Genomic DNA, 19,516 nt, shown 5'->3' on the forward strand with positions numbered 1-19,516 from the left:
TGTCTCAATCCGCCTCACCTCCATCAATGATGTCCCAATAATTCCGCCCCCACCAGCAGAGACCCAGTGCCACATTGCAGAACAACAAGCCAGTTACAAGCCTCCCGTCTCGCAACCTGGCAGATCCCGCTAGTGGCAGGTCGGCAAGACGGGTGGCTATCATCGCCATGATTGGATCGGGTTGCAAGGATTCGAGCTGCTTGGGCGTCTAACCGGAGGTTTGTACAGTTTAACTGGCTCAATGTCTGGCTCATCCACCAAGCCATGCCCGTTTGTCCAAGGCAAGCCGTCTGATGCAACGATGCCAGGACTACTTTGTACTTTGTACATACAGTGTGTACGCTGCATTGTGACAAACTTGATGAGCTTTCTCCTAATGCGGACGAAATGCTGTTGGTTCTGGATGTCTTTTGCATCTCTAGGCTGGTTCATACATACTGGTACCATGCTTCTTCTATCCATGACCTGGAGTTTCTTGGAGGGGGGCAGAAGCCCAGATGCAGACAACTTGATTGATGCCCCCGGCAAACAGAATGCAGGAAGCAGAATTCATCATGTCCTTTTCCCGTTCTCGTCCCCACCATCCACCTCGATCACTGTTACACAGCAAGAATTCTGCTTTCATATAACCTGCGTTGGCGCTGTCTGGCCGCCCTCTAGATGTCCTAGGCCCGAGATTTTGACTCTTCTTTTCCCCCGTCCATGTGTCCTTCGACTCTGTTGTATAATTCCCAAGAGCTATTGCTCCTTGTATGCAACAACACAAGACAAACACAACTAGTCAGTCGCCAAGCCATGTAAGAAACATTCATCGGCCCATATAGCGACCAAAACTTCCCCTTGGGCCCGCCTGGGGCTTCTACGCCGCAGTCATGGAGCTCTCAAACAACGGCCTGTTACTTCTTTTGCTTGCTGTAGCAAGAGTTGTCACCGCTCTTGAAGTAACTCCAGGGTCACATTGTGCGGCGGAATGCCTCGACTCGGGTGCGGGAAACGAATTCAGTGCTTCGGACTCAACCACCACCACCAACGACATTAGCTGCAGAGACATCGATTACTCAACTACCGATGCTGGCATCAAATTCAGGAGGTGTTTGGACTGCTTGCAGCTGAGCAAGAAGGTCGACAAAACAGAGTCGGACCTAAAATGGTACATATGTATGCTTCAGATTCGGAGATGAAACTACCTGCCTATCTAGACAGAGGCTAACAAAAGCGGCCAGATAACTTGCGATATACCATCAGTACATGTCTATACGCCTCGCCAAAGGCAGTAAATAACGGAACTGTAGCAGCTCAATGTAACATAGATAAAGCATGCAAGCCTCTCAAAGAGCCATTAATCGAGGCAGGCTTCAACGCCAACCCAAACACAACCTGGGATTACTGCACAGCAAAAAATGGTGTCTTTATGGGGAAGAGCCTCCCGCCATGCATCAGCTGTCTTCAAGCGACAGACGGAGAAGTATACCTCTCTAACTGTAAGACATCTGCATCAATAACTTGCTTTCATCTCTACACCGGTTTAACACTTCATAGTCCTGACCGCCCTTCAAGCCGGCTGCAAGCAGAGTCCAGCAGACGGAACTCTTCTCAGCCTCAGCGGAAGCGTCTTCACCACAAATTCCATCAACATGACCGACCCTTCAAGCAAAGACAAGGGGAACCAATCCAGCGGCAGTCTACCTCCAAGTGCCATCGCCGGTATCGCCATCGGCGTCTTTCTAATATTCCTCCTCGCAGTGGCCCTTCTCGTCGTCCATTTCCGCCGCGAAAGGACATTCAACGAATGGGAACAGTCCCTCCAATACTCCAACTTCACATCGCCGAGCCGCTTCCCAGAAAACGGCATGTCACACGCCTACCGTCGTTACTACACCGGCAACGCATTCGGCGAGAAGCAACCCCCAGCACAGCCAAACTCCTCCGGAGAATACTACGACAGGATGGAGGCAGGATTAGCCGCCACCGCAAGACTCAACCAGCGAGGCAACCCGGCGCCGCAAAGCCATACTTCCTCAAGTGCCACGATTCACAACCAAGACGGCCTGGCCGCCCGCAGTATTTCACGCTCTCGGTCCTATGGCCAGATTACGCCTACGCGGACTCCCTCACCCCCGGCAGAAGCTCATACGCAAAGACGGTCTAATACGCCAGACTCCTTTGCAGTGCAAGCCTATCTAAACGCTGCAGAAGATTCGGCTCGACTTGCGGCCCAGAAGCCATATCACCCCATCAATAATACTACGGAGACACGAAGCAAGAGAGCTTCAGCCATATCCATCCCCCACATACCCAAAATCCGCTTACCCAGGATGTATAATCCTGTCAGGATATTTACAGGTGGAAAGTCGTCAAAAAATACGCGTGAAATGGAAATTTCACCTCCCTTGATGACGCATGATCCTCGGTTTCATGATATACCCATGTCTGGCCCAGTGGTTATGGCACGAGAGAGGCAGCCGCCTCCAATGCTTAATATCGGCAGAAATGATGGCTATGTCGAGGTCCCTTTGAGAAGTGGAAAGAGTACATTGTATGGTTACTGAGCGAGTTTCAGCATTGGTGACAATATCAGCATTAGTTTTGCTCAGCGTAAGAGATATCAAGATGCTTCACACAAGGATGCATTTGTGGCGGAAATCTGAAGACTGTTTCTGTCATTTCGGTGTTATCGGGTTTGGGCTAGGCTTTCTTACAATCATTCGAGCAGGCTAGTGTGTTGGCCGCTCATTGGAGTACGGTTATACAACAGGGAAATTTCATAGCACTTAGCTCATATATTAAATATTTTTATTTAAACTATACACAGCGTTTCTACTATCCAGCCATTTACCCCAATCGCTGGCCTGGACCCCGTGTCCGCCAAGAGTCGGGAAGCGGACCGCCTGATGTGTTGGCGCCAGAAGATGCGCCTCCACCGAGGGTTCTCCCTGATGGTCGAGCAGGTCCCGGAAATCCTCTCTGAAACAACGACTCGGTTGACTGGACAATCTTTGATAGAATTGCGGGCGTTGGGATAAGGTTTCTCCCGCCGCCGTATTGCGGCCAGGTCCTCGACAAAAAGTCAAAGAGATGCCCCGCAAAGAGGCCATGGAGCTGGAGGATCATATTATCGACGCCACCTGGGAAGAGAAGATTGATGGCAAGCATGGCGTACGGCATCATCTGGGCAGGCATGGTGACAAACATGTAGCTGACCTTGGCTCCGCGCTGGTCCTGGGTTACAGTGTAGCTCAAGGCCAAAATAAGCGCCGGCAGGAACATCATGAAACCAAAGCCGGTGAGTTGATTTGCTACCTGAAGCTGAGGTCAGCTTCAATTTCTTCTACGACAGAGTACGATCGACGAAAAAGACGTGAAAAGAACAAACTATGGGACAAAGCAACAAAAATGTAGGGAGCTCATAAAAACCACTCGAGTGAATTAAGGATCACACGAGCCATCCATAAGACATCCCACCATGCCTACACCGCAGAACAGTCCGGATTTTGCGAATGATGGACTGAACCGAAGTGCAGGGGTACTCTTCCTCATTTCCAGGAACCGTGATAGTAGTAGAGGCATAACACTATCCGGGCAGATATATGAGGTGTTTGTGTTTCGAACACGCGTGTTCCAACATTGGAGCACAAGGGAAGTAAAAACTATGGATTGCAAAGCATGAGCATGAGAGCTTACCAAAATCGTCCCACACACGAATGTAAGGTACCAAATCAGGTCTTCCTTTCGTGGGAATCGAGGATTGCCAACTTCCATTTGGCTGAGGTACGAATACAAGAAATACGTGTCAAAGAGAAGGCCCAAGCCCGAGCCTGTGATCAAAAAGGACGTTGCGAAACGCCATATTTGAGGCGGGAATCTATATATGAAGAACGTGTGATAAATGAAATATTTGTGTGGTATCATTTTCAACGCGACGCCGAGGGAAATGACGAATGCACAAGTCGCAATGTTTCTAGACGCGAACAAGTCAGCAATGCGAGAGTAGTAGCGGTGGTGTTTCTCAATTGTCGTCTTACCTTGACATTGGCGGCAGCCGCAGGTAGTTCTCTAACGCAACATCCATTGTAGGCAGAGAGGATTGATCAACAATGCAAGCAGGATAGCTGTGCTTCGTCGCAAAGATGTAGCAGGTACAGAAAGTCACGAATACAAATAGACCGCAGGGACAAAATCAAACAGATTTTGAGGGAGACAACCAAATCATGCAAGAAGGCTAGGCAGCAAGCACTGGCGTGGTCATTACAAGTGGTGTCGTGTCATCATCTTCCAGAAGATGGCAGAAGGATGGGAAGGAAAGAAGTCGAAATTTTTGTTGCCAGCTTGCAGAGATATTTGACCAGCAAAGATGGAGCCCACGAAGCCTCCACTATGCCAGTAGACGGTGTTTGGTGCATTTAGCGGGGTGCGGTGGGGACCTTGCAAGTCTGGTAAGCTCAACCGTCGAAGTTCACAGGCACGCCCTCCGCTCCATATCGATAGCTGCTACCCTAGGTTACGGCAGATCTCAGCCGTTGTTTCCGAATGAGCTCATTCACGCACTCCACAATCGATCTTTGATTTAACATCGTACGATACTTCTTCTTGACCAATGTGAAATATTTCAATTATATCACAGTCTAGTCTTGGGACGCAAATGCCGAATTGCGATTGTGTCCTGCACGTAACTAGCCTCTGACGTAGTTGACTCAAATTAAACCAAAACAACAAATGCAGTCATGAAAACCCACGATCCATTGAAAACAGAAGAGGCCAACGACGCCGCCTGGGAAGCTGGAAAAGGCGCTCTCATCGGTGCAGCCAAATGGGGAGCAGGCGCAGCTGTTCTCGGAGCCATTGGTTACATTTGGTCACCAGTCTACAAAGGCACAACTGTTCAATTCAAAGTGTAAGCATGGCCTCACTCATTACCGTCTTGTCTAGAGGTCGGAGACTAACACTGTATACAGATACCTCCAAATGTCAGGTATGGTACTAGGAGGCATGATTGAAGCAGATTGGCGCCTAAGACAATACGAATATCAGATGCGCATGCAACGGAGATGGATGAGGGAAAAGGCTAAATGGGCGCGGTACGAAGAGGAATTTGGGAAGAATGAAGGCGAGAAATGATGACCATATATCACACATACACACTGCTGGAAACACTCATTGTACTATATTTTTATCCACATTACTTGTCATAGACGCATTTGGCTAAATACCATATCAAAGATATATCTTTCCTTGCATACCGCCATGTACCTCAACAAGGATAGAAACCAATTCAACACCAACGCCTAATAATGCACCCTTATTTCCCGCTTATTTTGCCGCTACTTGAAACTTTTTCGGGTCCATGTTGATCTTGCACAGTCGTACAACACAGCCGCTTAATTGTAGTAGCGTTTGAACACCTTCCAGGACCTTCATGTGCGTGAAGCCAATCTCCTTGATAAACTCCAGCTTGGAATGCTCGCTCAGTGTAGGAATCGTCTTGGTCACCTTGAACATAGTGCTGATGATATCGTGGCTGGAATATCCTAGATCCCAAAGCTCCCTCAGAGTATCTAGCGCGGAGTCCACATTGCCCTCGTAGCACGCCTTCAGCATAGCCTGCACCTTAATAGGATGAGGCGAGTCGACGACTTTGAACACATTGTCCCCAGAAACGAAGCCGAAACCAGCAAAAGTGGATTGCAAGTTATTGATAGCCTGTCGCATGTCTCCTTCCGCGCTGAAAACAAGAGCGGCTAGGCCGTCATCGCTGTATTCGACCTTTTCAGCCTCGATGATTTGTAGTAATCGCTTGACAACCTGGGCGTCGGAGAGCTTGGCGTATCGGAGAATGGCGCATCGTGATTGCAGCGGCTCAATGATCTTGTTGGACTGATTGCATGCAAAGGCAAATCGGGTTGTGTTGGAGTAGATTTCCATGGTTCGGCGAAGCGCTTGCTGGGCACCAGATGTCATGCTGTCGGCTTCGTCGAGAATGACGAGCTTGTGCCTGCCAGGTGGTAATGTGACCTTCTTTTGAGCGAAGCCCTTGATTCGATTACGGACGACATCAATGCCTTGACGAATTATCAGCCAAAATAGTCACCTTTCTTGTGATTTCGAGCCACATACCTCTCTCGTCACTTGCATTCAGCTCGAGAACAGCCTCCTTATACGACTCCCCCAGGAGCTGCCTAGCCAGACACAGCACGCTCGTTGTCTTTCCAATGCCTGGCATTCCTGAAATAATGACATGGGGCATGTTTCCTTCCTTTGCTATAATCTTCAATCGCTCAATCGTCTCTGTGTTGCCGACCACATCATCCAAGAACACGGGACGGTACTTTTCGACCCTGTAGGACTACCAGTTAGTGCTGCAAGCTTTCGAGTGGCCAGAAGGCTCATTACCATGGCAATTCATAATTCGGAGAGCCATTTGACGATGAGGTCATAGCTGCCTTCGACGCAGCGGTCGAAGACTCGCCTCTTTCCTCGGTTTTGGCGGCAGGCATGGTGACGGTGATGCAGAGCGTGAATGTTGGAACAGTCACTTTACGCGACCTGAAGACGCGTTTCTGGTGGTGCGATTGAGCTTGAAGGTGGGTTGGCTGGTGGTCCAAAGTGGTCCGTGCACAATCTGTCTGCCACCGCCTTTGGAATTGGAGCGGCAGATCCATCAGCCCAAGCAACTTTTTCTTGACATACCAATTTCGCAGTCCGACGAAGAGCCTCGAAAACAACGGCGCAATCCCATCGCAAGCACCTGCGGCCGATCAAATCGCAAATTAAGACACCACAAATCACCATATAGAGGCTAAACCGTATTTGCAGCCGTCGCCATGGGTGTCGCAAAGAAAACCAGAAAATTTGGACAAGTACGTCCTTATCGATAACCATACCAGCACCACCAAATATCGTTGCTAACTCGCATATCACACATAGGTCAAGCGGGTAATCGGACTGCGCGACGCACGTCTCAAGACGAACCAGAAAAAGGCAGAAGAGGCCAAAGCAAAGGAGAAGACGACAGTTAACGGCGACATCATCCGAGAGGCTCCCCAAATGCCTAGCAACATGTTCTTCAAGCACAACACGGCCCTCGTGCCGCCGTACAACGTCCTCGTCGATACCAATTTTCTCAGTCACACAGTCCAGCGCAAGCTGTCGTTATTAGAGTCCATGATGGACTGTCTGTACGCCAAGTGCAATCCCATCATCACATCATGCGTCATGGCTGAGTTGGAGAAACTGGGCACCAAGTATAGGTTGGCATTGAGAGTGGCGAGAGACGAGCGGTGGCAGCGGCTGGAGTGCGATCACAAGGGTACATATGCGGATGATTGTCTCGTGGACAAGGTGACGAAGAATAGGATATATATTGTGGGCACGAACGATAAGGCGCTGAAACAGAGGTTACGAAAGATTCCTGGCGTGCCGCTGATGAGCGTTGCAAGGGGAAAGTATGTGATTGAGAGATTGCCGGGGGCGCCTGAGTAAAGTCTTTTCATAGCGAGAATTAATAATGACGGTTGTATGATTCATATCTTGAGTTGATTTGTGTATAGAATATTTTGTGATGTTAATTGCGCTGCATCTGAGGTCAAATTTGTATGGGCCGTCGTCAGTTACGGATTAGGAGTTTAGCTCCTAAAACCGATGGCGAGCTGCGACAGCTCAAATGGCACAGCACAACCACCACCACAATAAAGCATCTGACACACATCTGCCCTGAGCAAGCTTACGTCTCGCAACTCTTAATATCTCAACTTCATCCTCGCTTAACAGATACCCCAAAACAAAATCACACCGTCCTCATATATAGTCCAACACTCCTCATCGCATCTCATCTCACATACCCCGCCTCATGTTCCAAGACTCCAGCCCCAGCGAACCATCGCCCAGCGACAAACCCATCCAAAAGCGCAGTCGAGTCCTCCTCTCCTGCGCACCATGTCGCAACTCCAAGCTGAAATGTGACCGCCAGCAACCATGTTCGCAATGCGAAAAGAAAGCCCGCATAGACCAGTGCGTCTATGCCCCCAAGCCCGTCAAGAAGAAGCCCCCCGCCAAGAATATGACCGCACGACTCAAACGGCTGGAGGGACTGGTGCGAGAGATGATGGAGAATGAAGGAGATGCGAAACCGTCAGGAAAGGGGGATGAAAAGAGCACTGTGCCTTCGTTGCAAGGACATGTTGTCAAGGGGGAGCATGGGACGACGTATGTTGGTGCTACACATTGTATGGCAATGCTTGAGGATGTAAGTAACCGGACGCGGCCAATGATGGAACATGTTGCTAATGAGGAGTTGCAGATTGAGGATTTGAAAATGTATTTTGATGATTCAGAGGAGCAGGAAGAAGGAGCTTCGCCGACAGATGAGCTTGACGCACCTGAGATGCTGTTGAGTCCGAGGAGTGCGCCGAGTAACAGAGATGAACTTATTGCTCAGCTGCCCGAGAGGCATGTTGCCGATCGGTTGATTACGAGATATTTCTCATCCATGAGTCCCTCACAACGTCAGTATACGCCAGTATCTCAACTCATAACGACTTCTAACAACAAACACAGACATCATGCACCGCCCAACCTTCACAAGAATGGTAAACACCACTATCCCCTTCCCATCGCATCCAACTCTAACCATCTCAGTACGCCCGTTTCTGGCAAGACCCCAACGACGTATCCCTCCACTGGCTCGCCCAACTCTTCATGATGCTCGGCCTCGGCATCTTCTTCAACAACTTCGCCGCACCCCACGAACTAACCGCGGACTCACCCGTCCCCGTCTACGACCGCATCAAGCACTACCGCTCCTGCGCAGCCTGGGCTCTCATCTGGGGAAAATACACGCAACCCACGTCCGCCACCCTGCCCGCGTTCCTCCTCTACGTAGAATCCCACTTCATGTTCAATCGCGCCGCCCAAATGAACTGCTACGTCCTCTCGGGCGTCTGCATCCGCCTCCTCCTCAAAATGGGATTGCACCGCGACCCGTCCAAGCTGGCCAACATTTCTCCCTTTGAGGGAGAAATGCGCAGAAGGTTATGGAACATGGCGGTGCAGATTGAGCTCCTTGTGTCGTTCCACATGGGTCTCCCGAGTATGCTGCAGGGTATCGAAACCGACACGAAGACGCCGTCGAATCTCCAAGACGAGGACTTTGACGAGGATTCAACCGTCTTGCCGCCTGAGAGACCGTCTACCGACCACACGCAAATGACGTATCCTATCAACAAGACCAAGATTCTAAAAGTATTCGCCCAAATTGCCCGTCAAGCCCATTCCCTGTCTCCCCCTGAATACAACGACGTGCTCAAGCTGGATGCCATATTGCAAGATACATGGGGTGCCTTGCCGGGATTTATGCGCGTCCGCCCCTTAGACGAGTGTGTAGGCGACGCACCTGTTCTTCTCATACAGCGTTTCGGCCTCGCAGCAATCTACAATAAGTGCAGATGTGTCCTTCACAGACGATATCTCGCGGAGCCGATCCCCAACAAGGACCACAACTACTCCCGCCAACAGGGCATTGACGCGGCGCTGTCCCTTCTCGAGTCACAACGCGTTATATGGAAGGCTTCCAAACCAGGCAACGTGCTGAGTTCCATGTCGTGGTTCCTTTCGTCGTTGGCAGTACACGATTACTTGCTAGCAGCCATGATTGTGTATCTGCTCATTCAGAATGAGAATTATCCCGACGGGGAGGGATTCGAATTTGAAGGCAAGAAGCCCAGCAAAGAACAGCTGAAGATGATGCTCAAGACATCCCATGTCATTTGGACAGAGGTATCGGATAATGTAGTCGAGCTGAGAAAGACGGCGGACACCCTAGCCGCAATGTTGAATAAGATGGGCGTCCCAGTGGATGGGAACATAACAACAGAGGAGATGAATTACATTCCGGTGGAATATACGTCGTCAGGATCAAGATGGTCTTCATCTGCTGCGAGGAGCGCCTCTGGCACAGGAGAGTCAGATCTTCTTTCTAGCTTAGGACTTGAAGGTACGAAGACAGCACTACAAGGACGGAGATTTGCTAATGATTCTAGGAGGAAATTCGTCTTCAGGATTAACACCATTCTCTATGCCTCAAGCGACGAGCAATCCGACTCCTGCTATGGACTTTGCCATGCCTGACACGACGGATGCCATGTTGGGAACTAACCTGGACTTTGATCCGTCGTGGATGGAATCGGTAGATAATATGGACTGGGTAAGTTACGTGAAACGGGTTCTCCTCCAGAGCTACTCGGGGAAGCCGTCAAGAACACCTGCTAAGTTTGGTAATAGCGTTTCCTCGACGTGTCCCTCGCACATAGCCATACCGCCGGCACCAATTCCGGATCTGGGACGACATGGGTTGAGAAACTCCCACTGGATGATTTGGGTATGTTGGATCCGGGGGTATGGGGTCAGCCATCTGGGGAAACATAGGGATACTCCACATCCAGGAAGCGAACTGCAGATGTGAGATGAGATGATATTTACTCCTTCCAGGATAGAATAGGGAGCTACAGGCGTGATTGGCACAGGAAAGTACGTTTTGTGTACCGCTATGCAAGTTCACAAACCTTGAACTATTCATATCGTGTCTCAATGCGAATGCTTGGTACGGAGTAGGCAAATGAGAATTAGATGTCTTGGAATAGTGAAGTTGAGCCAATCACGCGACCGCCTCCGATCTCGGCTGACATACAAATCGACGCCCGCCGAATTGGGGACAAAAGCCCGCCAGCCACAGGGCAAATATTATTTCCAATTACCCTTGCCCTTGGGTCTTGCCTCGGCCACGGGAACACACAAGCGACATAAAACCGACCGGTCAATAACGTGATGTGGGGTGTGGGTTTTGTGAGTGGGCAGAGATAAACAATATCACGACCATTTCCTGCGCCTTGTCGGACCGGGAAGGACCTTTGAGACTGGGAAATTAGAACAGTCAGACCAAGTTACACCAAGCTGATGGTACCATGGTCTCGGGACCATAACAATGTTTCTCGGCGTTGGGGATAAACAATCCTTGTCTTGGCCAGTTGGACAGCAGCTTCCTGTGATGACTTCGAACTCGAATGTCGTCGCACCAGACCTCCTTGTAAAGTTTGCTAGACGGTTACTTGCTTCCCCGCAGATCTAAAATTGGTGGTAAGCAGGGGGTGCAAGCTCCCCTTGTATTACTCCTGCATACGACAAACCAAAGGTGCATACCGTGGATTTCACGGGGAAGCTCTTTTACCAAAAAGGCAGGCCAGACAGGCCCGTTACAGAAAAGGCCTGTAAGAGAGCGAACGATTGCATTGTTCCATATTATGTGACCAATTGGTGCCCAGCACACTCTGAGACATGATGGCGGAGCCATGAATTTGCATCAAGTGATCCTTTCGATGTACTGGTTTGACATGGTCCGACTTGTGGTTCTACGCTGGCCAATTCAAGATCCGAAATCTGGGGTAGTTGCTGTTTTGCAGCCTTCCTGCAATGGTTGCTGTAGTCAAACACCACCTTCGGCCCACCTGAGCGCAATTGCTGCCCTGAGACTGGATCATGCCCTGACCGCTCAATGGCTTGCCGAGACAATCGAAGAGTCTGCTGCAAGGACTATTTGAATGTCATGTGGGGGAGAGAACTAATTTCCATATCGACTACGGAGTACGTGGAACAAATGCAAAAGAATAGTCTGTCGTGGTCAGACAAGACCGCTTCGAGGAGATATGTCGGTGTGTCAGATGAGGCAAGGTCTTTGCCATTGAAGATTTCAACCAATGGCTCGAAACTGAACAAAAAATGAGAGGATGCAGCATTATGGAGTTCATCTATTGTGCCTGGTTGTGGAGTTGAGCTTGTACATCACCAGAAGACTTGCATTTGCTGCACTTGGAAGGGATTAGCTTCGCCAGCTGGTAAAACAGGTGAAGCGCGGGTTTGAAATAGGGACTGGACACTTGAACCATCCTCACAAACCACAGGAGGGGACTTACCTCTAGAACATGACAGAAACAGCTCGTGGTGTTGTTAGTGGTGGTGAAGTCTTTGGCAAGCCCTGAGGATAGTCCAACCACCTTGACCGTTGGACAAAGAACTGCGGACCGACCTGCAGAACAGACCCTCACTAGCTACCAAGAAACATGGGCAGCACTGCGGAATGCTCCAGTCTTGTGACCATTTCATGCCACGAGTCGGCGTGTCGTGGGGTGCCAGCGGGCACACGCTTGGGCCGGGCAATCGGACGGCCCCGTTATTGGGATGCTTTTTGTAAACCATATGAGAAATTGATTCAACACGAAAATTTTTTACTGGAGAGACAACTGAAAACTTTACCTAATCTCAATGCCGCACCCACGCAGCCCTGTCTCAAACGTTACAACAGACAGGACCAGTCTGCCAGCAAAATAATTGGTGCGGAGGCAATGAGACCCAGCAATGTTTGCCAATTTGCCAATTTCTGGGTGGACCAATTCTGCATGACACCAGAACATGGCGAGGTGACGATTTTCTTGCAGATCCAAGTGAGGCTCCTTTGCGTCCACGAAGGTCTTCCAATTTGTGTAGAGTAGGAACGGACTGTTCCACAGTTAGTAACGAACTAGGCATACTTAAAGTAGTTGGTAATGTTTGGATTCCGCTGAATGATGCTACCCTTGATAGTATATTGTTAGATCAGACCAATTGATACATGAGGCGGGCGACAGATGTACATTGGTCGTTGGCCGTGTCGCTATGGTGGTGCCATTGCTACCCTTGCATGTGTCGACAAAGGCGGCGGGTTCAGATTATGGGTCGGGTTTGGGCGCGTGACACAGCAGGCCTCGACTTGACAAACCGGAAAGCCTCGAAATGGCGTTGTGAGTCGGGTCCTCTCTTTATAGCGTCCATATTGGGACACCTAATGTGCTTGTTGCTGATTTGCATTTGTGTTGCACTATTCAGCTCTGTGAAGGTTTGGTGCCCCCCCCGCGGAGATGCCAGGAACTTTGGAAATCCCATCATGCAATCACCTCATCTCCATTACCATGGTGCTCCCGGCAATCATAGCCTCCAGAGGGATGGCCCAGGCACAGCAATCGACGATCGTGATTGACCACGAGAAACCACATGTGGCCCGATTGGCTGGCCCCGGAATCTGCACAGAGGAGCAAGGTGCTGGACAGGCCCGTTCGGGATATGGAGCCCCAGTGGCATAGGCAAATTTCGCGGTGGTCTTGCAAGGGCTTCAAGCTAGACAACACTCAGGACATTTGCGACAGAAGTTGTGCGGCAAGTTAGACGTCTTTGAGCTACCCCCGCCCAATTCGGGCGATGCCTGCATTCGTCCGCAACCATGGTTGATATTTGCCTTTGCGTATTATTAGCGCCAACGCCACTGTAGATAGGGGCGAGTGCGTTGAAAAAGTTCTGTGGGTGGTCCTTTTGGTATACACATGGCACTCGAAGTTTCTTTGCCAGGGGTCAGCAATTCTAGGTTCTGGAGGGAGGTGCCTGAATGTTTATTTGGTGAGATGCTGCTGGGACCGGTGAAATTCGGGGTAGCCAGAGTAGCAAATGATGAGTGCTTGGACACATGGCTTGAGTATCTTCTTCTGAATCCGTCGTTAGTGACTCTACTCTTCTTGGGGGCTTTCAGAAGCGTCAGCATGGGGGGTTTTGTCTTGTGGTGGCACATCCCCCAAGGAAGTTGATCCCTATGAGGCTGTCCACCCATCCATCAGACTTTTCAGCCATCCCGTCACTGATAAGCCAACCGTTTTGTTATCTTTGTCCCGACCTTGGCGGGTCCATGGGGGTGTGTCGAGAACATGATGGTCTGGGCTAACAATGCGGCGGCTCTGCACGGAGTACCTTGATGCTACGGCGTTGCCGCAGAGCATCGCAGGGCCAGTAAGAGTACCTCCCTGGTTCCAACCATGTCAGTAATGCAGACGACGGAGGAAGCCTGATCTTAGTCTCAGTAATGGCCACGACCTACGTGCCAAGCGTGCTTCGCTCCAAGGTTATGGACAGACATGGACAGACAATCTCAGTCAAACATTTGAACGCTTGGATCAAGCTATCGCCTATCGAGGCCAATGGTTCAGATGTTCCTTTCCATTTTTCGGCAGGTGCCATGGATCCGCCTGCCGTAAATAAATCAGACGGCCCCAGACAGATCAAGTCTGGTCTGGCTCTTGGCCCCTGTGCAAAGTTCCATGTCCGGGTCATTCATAAAAAAGTTACGTACCTAGGTACTTCTGGGCGAGTGGAAAAGCAAGAGCGTGTAGCCGTTCTTTCCTCCTTCCCAGTGTGCACCTGCATCGCGTCTCCCGCGGCGCTCCGCCCTCGGCCCCGGATTCATCTTGTCAACCATGCATCATACATAGCCAAAGATGCCCACATCACAAACAACGCTTCTAGTTTAACCCTCCTTCCTTTTCCCTTCATTCAGTCTGCCTGAACTTGTGTGCTATAAACCAGACCCTTCTTTTTCTGCAGTTCTCCTGGACACGGCTTGTTTAATATTGCACGGAGGTCAACTTGCTGTCAACTGTGCTTCGATAAGCAGCTCTTATCGGTCTTTGCCCCCCAGTGCCCCGACTTCCGCCGCTCTTCGCAGGACCCCACCATCCTGTCTGTGCCTGCGAGCCTATCGCTCGCATTGATAAGAAGAAGAGGCTCAAAACTTGCCTACAACTACTATTGTGGTCATTGTCGAGCAAGAAATTTACTCCCCTTTACCCTCAACACCTCTGATTTTGACATCACATCGACCTTTCCTTGACCACATTTCCGTCGGCTTAACACGCGCTCCCACGGTTCACGTCTAGCAACGGCGACATTCCGGCCCCCGGTGCCCCTCCACCACTCGAGCGATCCATCAACCCTCCACCAAAAGTGCCCACATCAACCAGACCGAACCACGTCAAAAAGGCTTTGCGCTGACCGTCAGTCCGTCAGACTCGGAGCGTGGGCCGTCAAGGTGGTTCAGCAGCCTGGCCCATCCCGACTCTAGCCTTTGCACAAAAAGGGCCCAACACCGCAATTCAAGTACAAGTCTGTGAAGGGCACACCATCTACCTGACCTCACGATCCTTCCTCCGTCCTCTTTTTGTACCAATTATCGATCTCCCCGCACAAGTATAGCCTGTTGTGCGCCCATCGTGAGTCGTCTGCATTGGCCAGCAGTTCCTCGCCTTTGCCCAGTCACTGGCCCACTGGTGTACTTCTGTTTTACGTACAGACATTTCGATTCTCACCGTCCACAAGCTCACTCTGAGGCCTCTGCTCTCTCTCTCACCCGCGCTCCTGCGAATCCCGCACAAGTATCCAGTACACCTCCTCTTTTCCCAGGCGGGCCGTCGTGTGCGAAACCACGGTGGCCTCGCCTGTCGCATTGAAGCTTTTCTGCTTTTTGCGCCTCCCAGATCAATATTGAACCAGACGTTACGCTATACCAGCCTAGCCAGCACGCCAGGACCGACAGGGATTGAACCATGCCTGCTCAAATAACCGGCCCTGTGGCACCCAGCATCCCGATTCACGTTGGTAACGACCAGCTCAATAACTACCGCAAGCAACACAAGCACTCGCGATCATCCTACTCGGAGTCGTCACCGCTGGCCAACTCAAGAAACAACTCCTTGACTTTCCGCCCCCCAAAACGACACATGTCAAGCCCAGACAAGACCATTGCTATTACCAATGCAAGCGGTCGCCAGGCTGCGTCCCTAATCCGTGTCGCCACAGCGGTGGGATATCGAGTTCGAGCGCAATTGAGAAATCTCGAAGGTGTGGTAGCAACCGAAGTCTCGACGAATCCAAACGTAAAAGTGTTTGTGGGAGAACTCTATACGAGGCATAATCCCACAAAGGAGAACAAGGATGTGACGCAAAATGGCCCAATTGCTGGAGTGGGTGTAAACCATGACCTTATCTCAGATCTTTTCCGTGGAGCACAATTGGCCTTTATCAACACGACTTTTTACGGCGACGAAGCACAAATTGGTATTGCTCTAGCCGATGCGGCGAAGAAGGCTGGCGTCCAACACTACATTTACTCGTCAATGCCGGATCACAAGGCTTACAACAAGGACTGGCCTTCTCTGCCACTCTGGGCAGCGAAACATGAAGTTGAAGAGTATGTTCGCAAAGTCGACCTTCCTGCTACGTTTGTCTACACAGGCATTTACAACAACAACTTCACGTCGTGCCCATATCCACTGTTCTGTATGGAGCTGCAAGAAGATGGGTCCTTCATTTGGCAAGCACCCTTCCACGAGGATGCCAAGCTTCCTTGGCTGGATGCTGAACACGATGTAGGCCCGGCTATTGTGCAGTTGTTCAAAGACGGCGTCTCCAAGTGGAAGGGTGAGCGGATTGCTCTTGCATACGAATACCTTTCACCCAAAGAAGCCTGCAGATTGTTTGCACGAGGTGTCGGTCGTCCTGTGCATTACGTCCGCGGCCCGATTGAAATCAAGGTCCAAATTCCCACTGGCTATCGTGAACAGTTGGAGGCGCTCGAGAAGCTTTTCAAGCTTGAAGAGAAGGACCCCAAGAGGCAACCGCCTTACTTCGGCGACATGAAGCTCGAGGTTAGCTGTCCTACGGAGGCGCTTGAGTTATGGGAGGGCCCTCGAGGGCTGGAGGAATATGCTAGAGAAATGTTCCCGCTCGAGGAGGAAGCTAATGGATTTACCTGGATGCTGGACGAGGACGAAATCGACCAAAGATCCGCCGCTGACGAGAAGCTCAATGCCACAACGACGTCTGTTGAGCAATTGAGACTTCACGATGAGAATGAAGATGACGACTCCGATGATGAAGACGACGGACTCGTTATGAGAGGCTTGAGGAGAAGCGAGGAGCAGTGGCTGGCATAGCGACAGTTTGAATATTTACACTATGGATGCCATGAAGTGAACTCCGGGACTTGTTTACATCCTGCCACTTTTGTCTCGCAAGCCTCCTTGTTTTCGCATATTGTCACGGCGCATGATCTGCTTGAACTTTCTTTTGGTGGCGTTGGGTTTGTGTTTTACGGGTTCAAAATGGAGGAATGAAAAATATGAGACAAAAAGGAACAGAGAGTATTTTAGTCATGTTCTGATAGGAAGCCATGGGGCGAAAATTGCGACGACAAACCTTTTTGATCAAGGAGCCAAGAGAGAGAGGCTAAGGCTAAGGATCTTGGCCAATGTTGGATCTTTGTACATGGATTTGTTGGGATTTATTCAACCTGAGGTCTCGAGCATTAAATCTAGGAGTCGTCTTTATAGCTTGGCGCATGGTGCATCATGACAATACACCTTGTATTATGCATTTGTTTGGCTGCACCTATACAACGTGACGGAAACATTTCTTACAACGAGGGGCAGCAATCGTATCATATCCATGATATGATGCTAGATTACAAGAAACGCTCTGCGTGACACATCTGTGAAATGCTCGAGTACCTCTCACGCAAAGATACAGTACTCAGTACAAAGATACAGTCACGAGTAACCTCAACTCTCAACTCCCACAACAACCCATCTACTTCTCCTCCTTATACGCATAAGGCGACTCGGCATCAACCTTGCCCACCACCCCCTCGGGCAACTCATTAAGCTCATCCTCATGAATATCCAGCCTCCTAAACTGAAAGTAAAAGCACACACCCGCGACAAAAGCCAAAATAGCAACAACACCATAATTCCAAATAAGAAGCGGATCAGCGGCCAAACCCACGAGCGCCTGTCCAATAGCGCTAGAAAACGCCGTCATAAACAGCGCCACGGCCTGGACCATGGAGCGCATGTTCTTGGGGGCCTTGGAGTACGCGTACTCGAGGGAGGTGATGGAGGCGAACACCTCGGCCAGCGCGATGAGCACGTACGACCCCGTCTGGGCCCAGACGTTGATGTCGACGGGGGGGCAGGCGACCAACTCGCCGTCAGGGCCGGGCATCTTGCCGGAGGCGTTGTAGCCGCACACGGACTTTTGGTAGATGTAGTACTGGACGACGGCGGCCCAGATCATGGCGGCGCAGCCGACGAAGAAGCCGGCTGTGATTTTGCGGATGGGCGTGAAGCGGATGCCGGCTTTGCGGAGGGCAGGGTAGATGAAGAAGTCGTTGAGGGGGATGAAGATGAGGAGGGCGAAGGGGTTGAGGTTGGAGAGGACGTCGTTGGGGATGCCGTGCCGTTGGAGGACGGCGGCCTGGGAGATGAGATTGTTGTTGACTTTGAGTCTGTTAGTTTGAAGCTTTATATATCGAGACAGAAGAAGTTTGTATATTTGAGGACAAGGAAGAACTTACTCTGGTTGTAGCACAGCCAAAAGATGGGATACCAGCAAAACACGGCGCAGGCGTTGAACCCGCGGCTCAACTCATCAACCCAAGCGTCATCAAAGGTCATCCACTTGGGCCTCGTCTCGTTGGTAAACTTGGAGGGCTTCACACTATCCCAGAACGTCCCGTCATGCAAGTTGCGGTACGTCTGGACAGGGTTAATCGACCAGCGGCCCTTCTGAGCGAGCATGAACGTCTTGAGAGCAGGCACGAGAACCGAGCCAGCAGGTTCGCGACGATTATACCGCCTCCTCCCCCAGAGCATGACGAGCGGACAAAGACCCAGCATGATGGTCGGCAGCGTAAACGACAGGTAGAAGCCCACATGAACCTCGGCGTACACCATGCTCAGCTGGCCGACCAGGGCGCCGACATTGATACAGAAGTAGAACCAGTTGTAGATGCGTTCCGTGGTGACGGCCGGGTCGACGATGACGCGCTCCCCGGACTTGAGGGTGCGCACAAACATGCGCTGCTCGCCGAGTTGCTCGACGATCAAGCAGCTGACGTTTGGCTTGAAGCCGCCGGTGCCGAAGCCGATGATGAGGATGCCGATGATGAGACAGGCCAGCGAGGCGCTCTGCTTGACGATGATGGGCGGGATGGCGGCCAGGATGAGGAACAAGTGGCCGAAGAGGTCGACGCCCAAGGCTGCGGAGATGGTCTTGTAGCGTCCCCATTTGGCGTCGGCTACCCAGGCGCCGAAGAGAGGCATGAAGTATTGCCAGAATTGGTTGAAGACGGTGATTCCCGTGGAGGCGCGTTGGCCCATGCCCAGGGCGCCGGGTTGGCCATCTGGTCTGGGGTCTGAGCCGGTTGTCGATCCTGGTGGGAGAGGTTGTTGGATGAAGTTGGTGACTGGGAGATTGTTAACATGAGGGTTTTTGTCTGGTTTAACGATCTGGGAGGTGGTACTTACACACGACTGTAGATCCATAGTATGAGAACCGCTCGCAAAGCTCGATGAAAGCAATTGTGAAGATCTTGAGGGGAATGTGGTTGGGAACGCGGCGCAGAGTGACCAATTCCTCATCCGTGGGAGATGTGAGCGTCTCGTCGACTTGTCCGCCTTCGCCTTCAACTTGCACGACTTGTGCAGTCGCAATAGCAGCATCTTCCTGTACAGCCTGGATTGCGGCGCTCTTCTCATCCACGCCGTCTGCGCGTGTCGCGGCTACGGTGTCACCAGCAATGGCGGCCATGTTTGCTTTTAGATCCCAGTGGTCTAATCAA

At 51.0% G+C, this 19,516-nt stretch overlaps 8 protein-coding genes across 8 annotated transcripts; 5 read left to right on the top strand and 3 right to left on the bottom strand.

Annotated features, from left to right (window-relative positions):
- Positions 1-872: 872 nt before the first annotated feature.
- On the top strand, positions 873-2,549 carry VFPPC_13891 (hypothetical protein; the record flags this gene model as incomplete). Its single annotated transcript, XM_018291663.1, has 3 exons — positions 873-1,158; positions 1,224-1,481; positions 1,540-2,549. The coding sequence occupies 3 exons, from the start codon at positions 873-875 to the stop codon at positions 2,547-2,549; spliced, it is 1,554 nt and encodes a 517-aa protein (XP_018141727.1).
- A 283-nt stretch (positions 2,550-2,832) lies between these two features.
- Positions 2,833-4,069, bottom strand: VFPPC_13892 (der1-like family domain-containing protein; the record flags this gene model as incomplete). The annotated part of the gene is made up of 3 exons (XM_018291664.1): positions 2,833-3,300; positions 3,682-3,958; positions 4,023-4,069. The coding sequence occupies 3 exons, from the start codon at positions 4,067-4,069 to the stop codon at positions 2,833-2,835; spliced, it is 792 nt and encodes a 263-aa protein (XP_018141728.1).
- A 652-nt stretch (positions 4,070-4,721) lies between these two features.
- Positions 4,722-5,115, top strand: VFPPC_13893 (hypothetical protein; the record flags this gene model as incomplete). Its single annotated transcript, XM_018291665.1, has 2 exons — positions 4,722-4,891; positions 4,953-5,115. The coding sequence occupies 2 exons, from the start codon at positions 4,722-4,724 to the stop codon at positions 5,113-5,115; spliced, it is 333 nt and encodes a 110-aa protein (XP_018141729.1).
- Positions 5,116-5,307: 192 nt separating this feature from the next.
- Positions 5,308-6,491, bottom strand: VFPPC_05689 (DNA polymerase III, delta subunit domain-containing protein; the record flags this gene model as incomplete). Its single annotated transcript, XM_018284840.1, has 3 exons — positions 5,308-6,056; positions 6,112-6,332; positions 6,388-6,491. The coding sequence occupies 3 exons, from the start codon at positions 6,489-6,491 to the stop codon at positions 5,308-5,310; spliced, it is 1,074 nt and encodes a 357-aa protein (XP_018141730.1).
- Positions 6,492-7,843: 1,352 nt separating this feature from the next.
- VFPPC_05691 (C6 transcription factor) lies at positions 7,844-10,416 on the top strand (the record flags this gene model as incomplete). The annotated part of the gene is made up of 6 exons (XM_018284842.1): positions 7,844-8,239; positions 8,294-8,498; positions 8,551-8,582; positions 8,632-9,985; positions 10,032-10,195; positions 10,273-10,416. 6 exons carry the CDS (start codon positions 7,844-7,846, stop codon positions 10,414-10,416), a joined length of 2,295 nt encoding a protein of 764 aa, XP_018141732.1.
- A 1,174-nt stretch (positions 10,417-11,590) lies between these two features.
- Positions 11,591-11,767, top strand: VFPPC_16210 (hypothetical protein; the record flags this gene model as incomplete). Its single annotated transcript, XM_018293963.1, has 1 exon — positions 11,591-11,767. The coding sequence occupies one exon, from the start codon at positions 11,591-11,593 to the stop codon at positions 11,765-11,767; it is 177 nt and encodes a 58-aa protein (XP_018141733.1).
- Positions 11,768-15,443: 3,676 nt separating this feature from the next.
- On the top strand, positions 15,444-16,832 carry VFPPC_05692 (nitrogen metabolic regulation protein; the record flags this gene model as incomplete). The annotated part of the gene is made up of 1 exon (XM_018284843.1): positions 15,444-16,832. One exon carries the CDS (start codon positions 15,444-15,446, stop codon positions 16,830-16,832), a length of 1,389 nt encoding a protein of 462 aa, XP_018141734.1.
- Positions 16,833-17,484: 652 nt separating this feature from the next.
- On the bottom strand, positions 17,485-19,485 carry VFPPC_05693 (oligopeptide transporter; the record flags this gene model as incomplete). Its single annotated transcript, XM_018284844.1, has 3 exons — positions 17,485-18,173; positions 18,251-19,141; positions 19,203-19,485. The coding sequence occupies 3 exons, from the start codon at positions 19,483-19,485 to the stop codon at positions 17,485-17,487; spliced, it is 1,863 nt and encodes a 620-aa protein (XP_018141735.1).
- Between the last annotated feature and the right edge of the window lie 31 nt (positions 19,486-19,516).

Source organism: Pochonia chlamydosporia, chromosome 5 (genome assembly GCF_001653235.2).
Source record: "Pochonia chlamydosporia 170 chromosome 5, whole genome shotgun sequence".
Taxonomy (NCBI): Eukaryota; Fungi; Ascomycota; class Sordariomycetes; order Hypocreales; family Clavicipitaceae; genus Pochonia; species Pochonia chlamydosporia.